This window comes from Clupea harengus, chromosome 3, assembly GCF_900700415.2.
Source record: "Clupea harengus chromosome 3, Ch_v2.0.2, whole genome shotgun sequence".
NCBI lineage: Eukaryota > Metazoa > Chordata > Actinopteri > Clupeiformes > Clupeidae > Clupea > Clupea harengus.
In genome coordinates this window covers 16,169,051-16,179,305 of record NC_045154.1, presented here as the reverse complement: position 1 = coordinate 16,179,305, position 10,255 = coordinate 16,169,051, and the positions used below count along the sequence as shown (strand labels likewise).

The 10,255-nt window shown below is 42.8% G+C and overlaps 2 protein-coding genes across 2 annotated transcripts; one reads left to right on the top strand and one right to left on the bottom strand.

The window, feature by feature from the left end:
* The first annotated feature begins 17 nt into the window (after positions 1-17).
* Positions 18-5,225, top strand: chrm4b (cholinergic receptor, muscarinic 4b). Its single transcript, XM_012818611.3, has 2 exons — positions 18-504; positions 3,777-5,225. Exons 1-2 carry the CDS (start codon positions 502-504, stop codon positions 5,151-5,153), a joined length of 1,380 nt encoding a protein of 459 aa, XP_012674065.2. The 5' UTR covers positions 18-501; the 3' UTR covers positions 5,154-5,225.
* Positions 5,226-5,768: 543 nt separating this feature from the next.
* Positions 5,769-9,884, bottom strand: mdkb (midkine b). The gene is made up of 4 exons (XM_012818715.3): positions 9,749-9,884; positions 7,445-7,515; positions 6,618-6,785; positions 5,769-6,522 (listed from the first exon to the last, which is right to left on the bottom strand). Exons 2-4 carry the CDS (start codon positions 7,512-7,514, stop codon positions 6,335-6,337), a joined length of 426 nt encoding a protein of 141 aa, XP_012674169.1. The 5' UTR covers position 7,515; positions 9,749-9,884; the 3' UTR covers positions 5,769-6,334.
* Positions 9,885-10,255: the final 371 nt, after the last annotated feature.

Sequence of the window (10,255 nt, the reverse complement as noted above, 5' to 3'; positions counted from 1 at the left end):
CGCCAATCTCATGTTAACGGGTGTGTTATCGCTTGATAATGCTTGATGTCGGAATGAACAGTGGATTCCTGTCAGTAGGTGTGAGTGCTGCGTGCACACAGAAAATTAAGGTCTGTTCCGTAAATAGGTTAGGGAGAAGGATGTGACCCATTAGTTGGGATGATTACATTAGCAGCCACCACGCAGTCTGTGTCCAGACTCAGAGTCTGCTCCAGAGACGCCAAGCGCAGGGTTGGAATGAACACAGCAGCTCCAGAGACGCCAAGCGCAGGGTTGGAACGCTGCAGAGACGCCAGACTCAGGGTTGGAACGAACACAGCAGCTCCCGATCTCCCGCCAGAGCAATTGGGACCTGGGCTGAGTGGAGCTGCGGTTCTAACCCTGACCCTGACCCGGGCTGAGTGGAGCTGCGGTTCTAACCCTGACCCGGGCTGAGTGGAGCTGTGGTTCTAACCCGAACCCTGACCCAGGCTGAGTGGAGGGGGATACTGACAGACTGAGATGGTGAGTGCATATATTTCTAAAGGATTTTTTCTTCTCTTCAGAGGTTTTGACTCTCAATACAAATGTGAGCATCCTTCGCATAGTGGAATGTTGCTAGGAAACGGCTAAAAGGCATTGAGTGTTCTTAAAAGGTAACTCAAAGGCATGGCTAGATGAAGGGTAATATTGTAAAATACTGGGTCTAATCTTGACTTGGTCTTGGAAAATGAATGAATGTGCAATCATCTACTCTAGCCTTAAAGCCTGTGTGAATGAATGAATGTGGTAATCATCTACTCTAGCCTTAAAGCCTGTGTGAATGAATGAATGTGGTAATCATCTACTCTAGCCTTAAAGCCTGTGTGAATGAATGAATGTGGTAATCATCTACTGTAGCCTTAAAGCCTGTGTGAATGAATGCATGTGGTAATCATCTACTGTAGCCTTAAAGCCTGTGTGAATGAATGTGGTAATCATCTACTCTAGTGTAACACTAGTTTACATACAATCTAAGATCTGGGCCATCAGAAGATTCTAGATGCTTTTCAGGTGCGCAGTGAATCACAAGAAACAGGGTTTGATAACTTTCAGATTTTAGTGGTAAATAATTATTTACATATATATACAAGGCTCAACATTTAGAAAATGTAAAATAAAAACATGCATCAAAATATCTCGATATCAAAACCTTAAATCAACTCAAACTCTTTATGAATTCTTATTTACTCTATTATAATCTTATTTATCTCTATTTTATAATCAAATAAGAAGCCAATAGTTCTATTTTATTTCTTTACAATAGTTAAATGTAGTTATCTTTAATATAAATTATATATATATAATAAATATAGTATTTAATAAATAGTTAATAACTAAATAAATAATTGAATTATCTAATAAAGTTTTATCTCATTTAAATTCTCAAGCAAATCTTAACCTTAGTTCTTAACTTTATCAAATTCACATAACCCAACACAATTGTACAGGCTAGCAGTTCAACAGTAGCTTAACAAAATCGATATCCCATTTACAATACATACAATCAAATATTCAATCAATTAAATATGTTCAAAGTATCAATGTGTTCATTCAGTGTCTTCTTTAAAAACAAAAAGAACAAGTAAAGTAATATAGCTGCAAGCAGCGATGCGGATTCCTCCTAAGATTGCGAAACCAGGGGAAAATGTATATTCTTTACAATTTTGGAAAGAAGAGTAAAAGAAGGAAAGAAGAGTGGAAGAAGGAAAGAATAGAGGAAAGAAGAGTGAAGAAAGAAGTGTCTTGCTAAAGGACGCTTTAGCAGGGAATTGAACTAACAACCTTCTGAATACAAAATTACTTCTCTACCCCTGTACCAATGTCACCCAGATTTACATCTCAAAGTTTTGGTTACATTTTACTTCACTTCCTGTTTCTGCTGAATTTGAGTGGCTATACCGGACAAACGGTTGTGAGGATCAAAATTTTATTCTTTGTTTTTTGTGAGGCTTGGTCTGAAGATCATCTCTGGTGATTTTGAAGAAGATTTGACCAAAATTGTAGGAGGAGTAGGCTTTCAAAGGTTTTTTGATAAAACCGGGAATAACAGAAAATCTATACAACCGAAAATTGTCGCCATTGAATGTTGAATTCGTCTTGATCCAAGGAATCCAATGGTACCTAATTTTTGAAAATCGGTCAAACGGTTCAAAAGTTACAGTGTTAACAAAAGTCCAACTTTGACCCGTTGGTGGCGCTAGTGTGGTCTAGTGGGAGACATGAAACTTGGTGTGAGTGAAGAAGGGACTGTCCTTAATGAGTGTGCCAAATTTCAGAAAAAGTTACCATATGGGATTTGAGAAAAATTGTAGGAAGAGTAGGCTTTCAAAGCAGTTTGATAAAACCGGTAATAGCGGAAAATCTATACAACCGAAAATTGGCGCCATTGAACGTTGAATTCGTCTTGATCCAAGGAATCCAATGGTACCTCATTTTTGAAAATCGGTCAAACGGTTCAAAAGTTGTGTGTGTTAACAAAAGTCCAACTTTGACCCGTTGGTGGCGCTAGTGTGGTCTAGTGGGAGACATGAAACTTGGTGTGAGTAAAGAAGGGATTGTCCTTAATGAGTGTGCCAAATTTCAGAAAAAGTTACCATACGGTTCTAGGGGCTGCCATTGACTCCCATGGTACAAACATAATAATAAGAAAACCTACAATAACAATAGGTTTCCTCCTGACGGAGGAATCCTAATTACGTATCCGTGGAACTTCAGCTATCAAGCTATCAAACAGTTCTCAGTCAGTTGGTTGGATTGGATGTGGTGTGGAATCCGTATTTTTCTGTTGTTCGGTGGGAGGCTCGCCATCTAGTTGTCGTTGTTTTCAAGGAGTATTTAGTCAATCAGTCAGTCAGTATTCACTGTAGATGATTCCACAATGACAATTTTCATTTCGATCTTCAAAGGTTTCAAGCACACATCTTTGTCCAGCAGGTCCGCTGTAGCTCGGTGTAGCTAGCTAGCTAGGTACAAGTTAGCACTCAACTAGCACAAAACATAAATCGCGTATTTTCAACTGTACAACTGTACCTTTTCTATCAAACTCACGTAAAACACTTTAACTTTAAAATATCATCGAATAATTCAATTTGGTTTAATTAATTGGGTCAGTAAAGACGTTGAATTTTTAAAAGGTTGTCACGTTCATTTTTAAACCGTCTTCTTTTAATCTCAACGTCTTCTCTCTATATTCAAAGTAAAATTTGCGCGTGCTCTTCCGCACGCACTACGTCCTGTAGAGGGCGCTTCAACATTACATTTCATTTCATTCATTACAATTCATTCATTAAAAAGCTATGCTAAATTCCTAAGGTACTAATAAATACATAACTAATCAATGTTTAATGTTTATTATTAGACTATTTATTAATTACTATTATACATATTTACAGAATCTTAAAGATAACTTTGTTAACCTTGGTTACACTAGCCTTAAAGCCTGTGAATGAATGAATGTGGTAATAATCTACTCTAGCCTTAAAGCCTGTGTGAATGAATGAATGAATGAATGTGGTAATCATCTACTCTAGCCTTAAAGCCTGTGTGAATGAATGAATGGGGTAATCATCTACTCTAGCCTCAAAGCCTGTGTGAATGAATGAATGAATGAATGAATGTGGTAATCATCTACTGTAGCCTTAAAGCCTGTGAATGAATGCATGTGGTAATCATCTACTCTAGCCTTAAAGCCTGTGTGAATGAATGAATGTGGTAATCATCTACTGTAGCCTTAAAGCCTGTGTGAATTCTCCTAGGATCTTGGCTCTGGTCTGAACGCCAGTCGGGCTGGTCCTCTGAGGGGGGTGACCAATGACACTGGGGGGGGGGCCAGCCAGCACAACTGCCCCTACAGGACCATGGAAACGGTCCTCATTGTCGGGGCGGCTGGCTCTCTGAGCTTTGTGACTATTTTGGGCAACATCCTGGTGATGCTCTCCATCAGAGTTAACCGCCACCTTCAAACCGTCAACAACTACTACCTGTTCAGCCTGGCCTTTGCTGATCTGGTCATTGGAGCGTTCTCCATGAACCTGTACACTGTTTACATGCTCGTGGGCTACTGGCCATTTGGGCCGGTCATGTGCGACCTGTGGCTAGTAGTGGATTACGTCGTCAGCAACGCCTCAAACATGAACCTCCTGATCATCAGTGTGGACCGGTACCTCTGCGTGACCCGACCCTTGACCTACCCGTCCAGAAGGAGCCGGCGCTGCGCCGGACTGGCGGTCCTGGCCGCCTGGGTCCTCTCCCTCCTGCTCTGGGCGCCAGCCATCCTGACGTGGCAGCGGTTCCGTGGGCAACAACCCCACCAGAGAGACGAGTGCTACATTCAACTCCTGTCAAACCCTGCCGTCACCCTAGCAACTGCGGTTCCGTCGTTCTACCTGCCAGCCATAATCATGACCGTCCTTTACGCCCGCATATCCCTCGCTGGCCGCCGCCGAGCGCAACGGCAGAGCTCTGCTCCAAACTCCCATGGTGCCGAGACCTTCAGTCTCAGAGTCTCGGCCAGCAGAGGGCGCGCGCTGCCCCGCACTTTACATCCTGCGGTCGGCGCTAGTGCAGGGGAGGACACCGCCTCACTGGACGGAGACTCCGGCCTGCAGAGCAGCCAGCTGACGGGGGCTGGAGAGGCCAGCTTTCCCTCGGCGCAGAGCAGCTGTGCCACCGCCCCTGAAGGGCCTGGGAGAGGACCTGGGAGAGGACAGGGCGGACTCCAGAGGTCTGCGCTAAGGTTCCCCGTTCTGCGTGGCAGAGGCCAGAAGCTGTGTGTGTGTGTGTCAGTCCCTGAGCCGGCCTCCCCTGCCTTTGGCTGCAGGCCCAACAGCGTCACGGCAACACAGGCGAGGAAGAGAAGTAGACGATCGTCTGTGAGGGAGAGGAAGGTGACCAGGACCATCCTGGCTGTGCTTCTGGCCTTCATGGTGACGTGGACTCCGTACAACGTCATGGTCCTCATCGGGACCTTCTGCCACGTCTGTGTTCCTGACACTCTTTGGACAGTAGGCTACTGGCTGTGTTACATCAACAGCACTGTCAACCCAGCATGCTATGCACTGTGCAATGTGACATTCAAGAAGACCTTCCGGAATCTTCTGCTGTGTCGGTACAAGAACTTCAACTCCAAGTAAAGCCCCATAGTTGGACGTGAGATCAATGTTGATGAACTACATTAGTGTGAGATCAGTGTTGATGAACTACATCAGTGTGAGATCAGTGTTGATGAACTACATCAGTGTGAGATCAGTGTTGATGAACTACATCAGTGTGAGATCAGTGTTGATGAACTACATCAGTGTTGATGAACTACATCAGTGTGAGATCACTGTTGATGAACTACTTTTGACAAGAAGAACAAATTGCGCAACCACGGCGCAAAGATTGAGACGCTCCCACAGCCACCTGTTTTTAATAAAAAAAACCTTCCCTGTTGCTGTTGTATGGCTTTTCTTAAACATCGTTTCAAATGAATTTAATCAATTCAACTAAAATATTGTATCCTTTATTATATTTTATTTAATGTTAATTATAGATGAAACACATGCCTTAGGTCATTGTGATGTGCTTTCCCCATGATGGGTCTAATGTGTACTGCCTATTATGTTTCTCTGCACCATAACGTGGAATGTTATTAACGAACGTGAACGTGCAAAACAACAACAACAATCTGACTTGTTTTATGATGGCCTATTGGAGGAGAGAGAATGGTACTTAATAAATGAGTCAAGACACCAGACCAGTGAAAATACAATTACTTCCCATTCATTTATTCACAGGGCCACAGTACTAATTCATCATATGTGTGAAGTTTTAAAGAACTGTACAGTCCATTGAAGATTCATAGAAATGTTCATATACTGTCTCTACTGCTTACAAATGTGACCAATTATCTTCACTTTGTATTTTATAAAAGTAAATTATTTATAAATTGAAGAAAAATATCCATCAATATATCCTATAAAATGTTATGTCTACAGTATCTCAATTTTATTGTAGAAATGCTCTTGATGTTTTGTGGAAAGCTTCAAATGTACAGTAAAATGTTAAAGTAACTACTTAATGAGAACCTAGGGATGTTACTCTGTAAACATGGACAGAAATTCTATAATTATATTGAGAACATTTACATATGTGGATGTCTACTGAAATTTAGGGGGGGGAAGTCCCATTCCCACAGGCTTATCCCTTCAGTTTTCCTTGATTTTGTTCCAAAGGACATTTAAGAGATTTTCACATCTACGTCAGGTCTTAAACAGGTAGGAGAGGATTGTGCTGCTTCAGACATGAAGGTGAGATGTTGTCCTCCACCCCTTTAGTTCTCTTTGCCCCTGCCCTTCTTGGCGGGCTTGGTCTTGGTCTTTGGGGCGCAGGGTTTGGACACCTTGATGGTGGCCTCGCAGTCTACGTTGAACAGCGCCTTCTTCAGCGTCCCCGAGCGGCTCTTGGTGCCGGTGGACGAGTCACACTCGGCCCAACGCCCGAACTTGTACTTGCAGTCCGCTGGCAAAAAGAGAGCAGAGTATTCCTCAGCCACTGTATCATTTTTAGTAAATGCTTTTTTAAAAGGCCCCAGTCATCTTGTCAGAACATCTTACCTCCAAAGTCCTTCTTCCAGTTGCAGGGCACTTTGCACTTGTGCTTCCTGGTGTGCTCGTTGCAGGTGGCCTCGCGAACCCCGGCTCCACAGTCCCCGCTGGTCGGAACACACCTGCCGTACTTCCACTCTGCACAGTCTACGGAGCCTTTGGAGTCCTTACCCTTCTCTGTCCAACACAGTCAGCAGACTCACCTCAGCTTTCACATGGACATCAGCTCAAACATGACACTTATAAATATAAAGACCCGCTATTGGTCAGCTCAAACATGACACTTATAAATATGAAGACCCGCTATTGGTCAACTCAAACATGACACCTATAGGTCAGCTCAAACATGACACTTATAAATATAAAGACCCGCTATTGGTCAGCTCAAACATGACACCTATAGGTCAGCTCAAACATGACGCTTATGAATATGAAGACCGCTATTGGTCAGCTCAAACATGACGCTTATAAATATGAAGACAGCTATTGGTCAGCTCAAACATGACACTTATAAATATATAGATCCGCTATTGGTCAACTCAAAAATGACACTTATGAATATGAAGACCGCTATAGGTCAGCTCAAACATGACACTTATAAATATGAAGACCGCTATAGGTCAACTTAACCATGACACCTATAAATATGAAGACCGCTATAGGTCAACTCAAACATGACATTTATAAATATGAAGGATGCTATAGGTCAACTAAAACATGACACTTATGAATATGAAGACCGTTGTAGGTCAGACATGCTTTACCACATACGCTTTAGAGCTTTATTAAGTCAACTCAAACTAGCATTTTTGTGCTTGAACTAGCAATGTGCTGACCTTTCTTCCTTGTTGCGTCTGCTGTCATGACGATAACCAACAGCAGGGTTACTGAGAGGATGTGCCGCATTCTGTTGAACATACAGAAGAATGATGTTGAGTTCTCTACCTCTATGCAAACAGAGCCTGAGTGGAGATAATTTACTCATGTGAAAAGTGAGCTGTCAGGTCAATAAGAGAATGCAGCTCTGTCACAGAGAGCCCGAGGCTGCAGGAAGTGGCCGATCCAGCACAAAGGCTTGCGTGACTTTGCCTGCTTCCACCCTGTAATTATCAGACTGAGTCTGGAGCTCTGAGCGTCTCCCCCCGCTGTCTCCTCTCTCTCAGGTATCTGAGACTGTGCACAGCTCCAACTTCACACACTTCCTGTCTCCTCTCTCTCTTCGCTCCTCTGCAAGACTCAGTCAGCTTGGGCCAAAAATCTACTGAAACATTCACACTGTCATGTCTACTAATACAATTCTCAGACCGGTATATGCAAAAGCAATTTAAATATGCTACAGTAGTACGAGTATGGTAAAGTAGTACGCATATCTAAGAGCATATCTCTGTCTCAGTGGCTCAGGGAAATACCTCCATCTTGGCCATTTCTCAAGCTCTCTCTATTAAAGCAAAGCTTCTCTTCTCCATTTTCTCTCCCTTTTTTTTTGTCTCCCAGCAGCCGTCCGAAGCCGGCCCATTCTTCTGGCGGTCATAAATGTGGAGGGGCTTTTGCTGGCGAACACTTTTGTGTGCAGTGAGCGCGCCCAGCAGGAACTCCCCGCTCAGATCCAGCCATGCGAAGGGTGAAGCCAGCCACTCAAAGGCCCTCAGTGCCTCAAAGGAAGACTGATTCACTGGCTCCACACAAAGGCTCCTCTGCCCTGTTTTCACTGCTTTTAAAGGCTCAATGCTGAGCCCATGCTGTGGCGGGGGGGGGAGGGGGGGGGGGGGGGGGCAGCTCCTCAGGCTCTGCTGAATATAAACTTATTTGCATAAGAAGACAAAAACGCCTGTAAAGATGAAGAGAGAGGGTGTGACGCTTCCTTTCGCTCCCGATGCTTAGCAGGACATTTTAAAACTTCCTCATGAGTCTCGGTTCCCTGGGCTCGTCTGGGAAACTCCACCGGCGTGGAGGAAATATTTACTCCATTTGATGAGAGACAAACCGGGATTTCAGGAGAGTTTGGAAAATAGATTCCAGAGGGTGACCTCATTTGGTCTGGTGATATTTCCGCCTTGCCATTCCATTCCATTTCATTCCAATTCAATTAAATATGATAAACACTACCTAACTATGAAGATTCTGCTTCTGTTAAACTCATAAACGGGTCAAGTGCACCCTGACAGGACTATTTAACCCACGGGCCCCTTCAGTGATATGCAAATATTTAGTCCCGGCCGTTTCCTGCATTACCACAAAAGCCTTGATGGTTTTGACAGATTTAGAACTGCTATGAAGAACTGGGCCACAAACAAAACAAATGGGCAAACTGATGACCCCCTCTCTCTCACTCTTCCCTTCCAGATGGCCTCAGATCGGCTGGCGCTGAGCCTCATGACTGCTAGCGCTCTCCATCTTAGATGTGCTCTCAGTATCGCCAAACACATGTCCACGTCATTTGAACAGATTTAACAGAAATTGTTTATGGCCAACAATGTGGACTATGTGTAAAATACAATATCGATTACTAGTTTAAACTGCTGGTCTGACATCTAAACATTGCTCCAAATTTTCACACAAAAGGTAAAGCAACGCCTCAGTTCAAAAGGAGTAGAGCAACGTTTAGGGATTCACCAAGAGAACAGAACCTGTATACTCGAGAAGTTGAGTAGTCAAGTGGATTCATCTGATCTTGGGGCAATTCATGGAGGCTATGATGCGATTTTTTTTTAAATGACATACAAGTAAAGACCAAGTTCGCAAAATGTTACGCCACAAAGACATTTCATTGGTTTCTCTCAATAACACGACACAAATCAATGTTGCCAACTGAATTTCTATTGATAAAGTTAACTCAAATGTAGCCGTCAAGTGTTGGCTACATATTAACGGAAGATTGCGCTACAATTCACTTCCGAAACGGGTTCTACCGTGAATCTTACAATCGAACAATTTGCTAGAAGTTTGATACGAGCTCTCACATAACTCACATTTTGTATTCATTTCATTTTCAAAAAATTGCTGCTTATAGTAAACCATCTCATGTAAAAAAAAACACCAACTTTTGGTCATGTCTATGTGTAAAATGCCGTTAAAAATCAACAGAATGAACTAGTCTACATGCTGCAAAAGATACAGAATATAAAGAATGTCAGACTTACTTGACTGCTGTGTACCGTCGCTGTTCCGTCAAAGCGTTGTGCGTGTCTGGGAGTTGACTGTATTTAACCAAGCAACCAAGCTTTGTTTTTTTCTCAACTAGTTTGAGCTGGTCCCTTATGGACCATATTTAAATTACCCCACGACCCCACTCCCCACCCCGCGACGACACCACGTGACGAAAGAAGAATGTCGTTTCAAATGTTTTTTCTTTTTTTTCTACGATGTTGAAGTATGTCGGGAATATTTGTAAATCTGTGAATAATTGTACGTATACTCGTTTATACTGTTTTTCATTAGTCAACCACCATGACGAGATCAGTGGCAAATAAAGCACATTACTTTTATTGCGGTTTGTCACATTTTCCCCTTTTGTTGTTTGTGGTTGTTTTGATTCTTTACCTACTTTGTTGTAATTTTGTCCTGTTCTAAAAACTGAAAATGAACATACTTGAGGTTTACCTCAAGCAGTGCGTTATTGCTAAAAATCACGGCTACTTTAGTTGAAT

Bases quoted from the DNA above. Each gene is read 5' to 3' on its own strand.
- mdkb (XM_012818715.3), bottom strand. From the start codon at position 7,514: ATGCGGCACATCCTCTCAGTAACCCTGCTGTTGGTTATCGTCATGACA. The intron at 6,786-7,444 runs GTCAGCACATTG...TGTGTTGGACAG, and splicing joins AGACGCAACAAGGAAGAAAG to AGAAGGGTAAGGACTCCAAA. The intron at 6,523-6,617 runs GTAAGATGTTCT...TCTTTTTGCCAG, and splicing joins CTGGAAGAAGGACTTTGGAG to CGGACTGCAAGTACAAGTTC.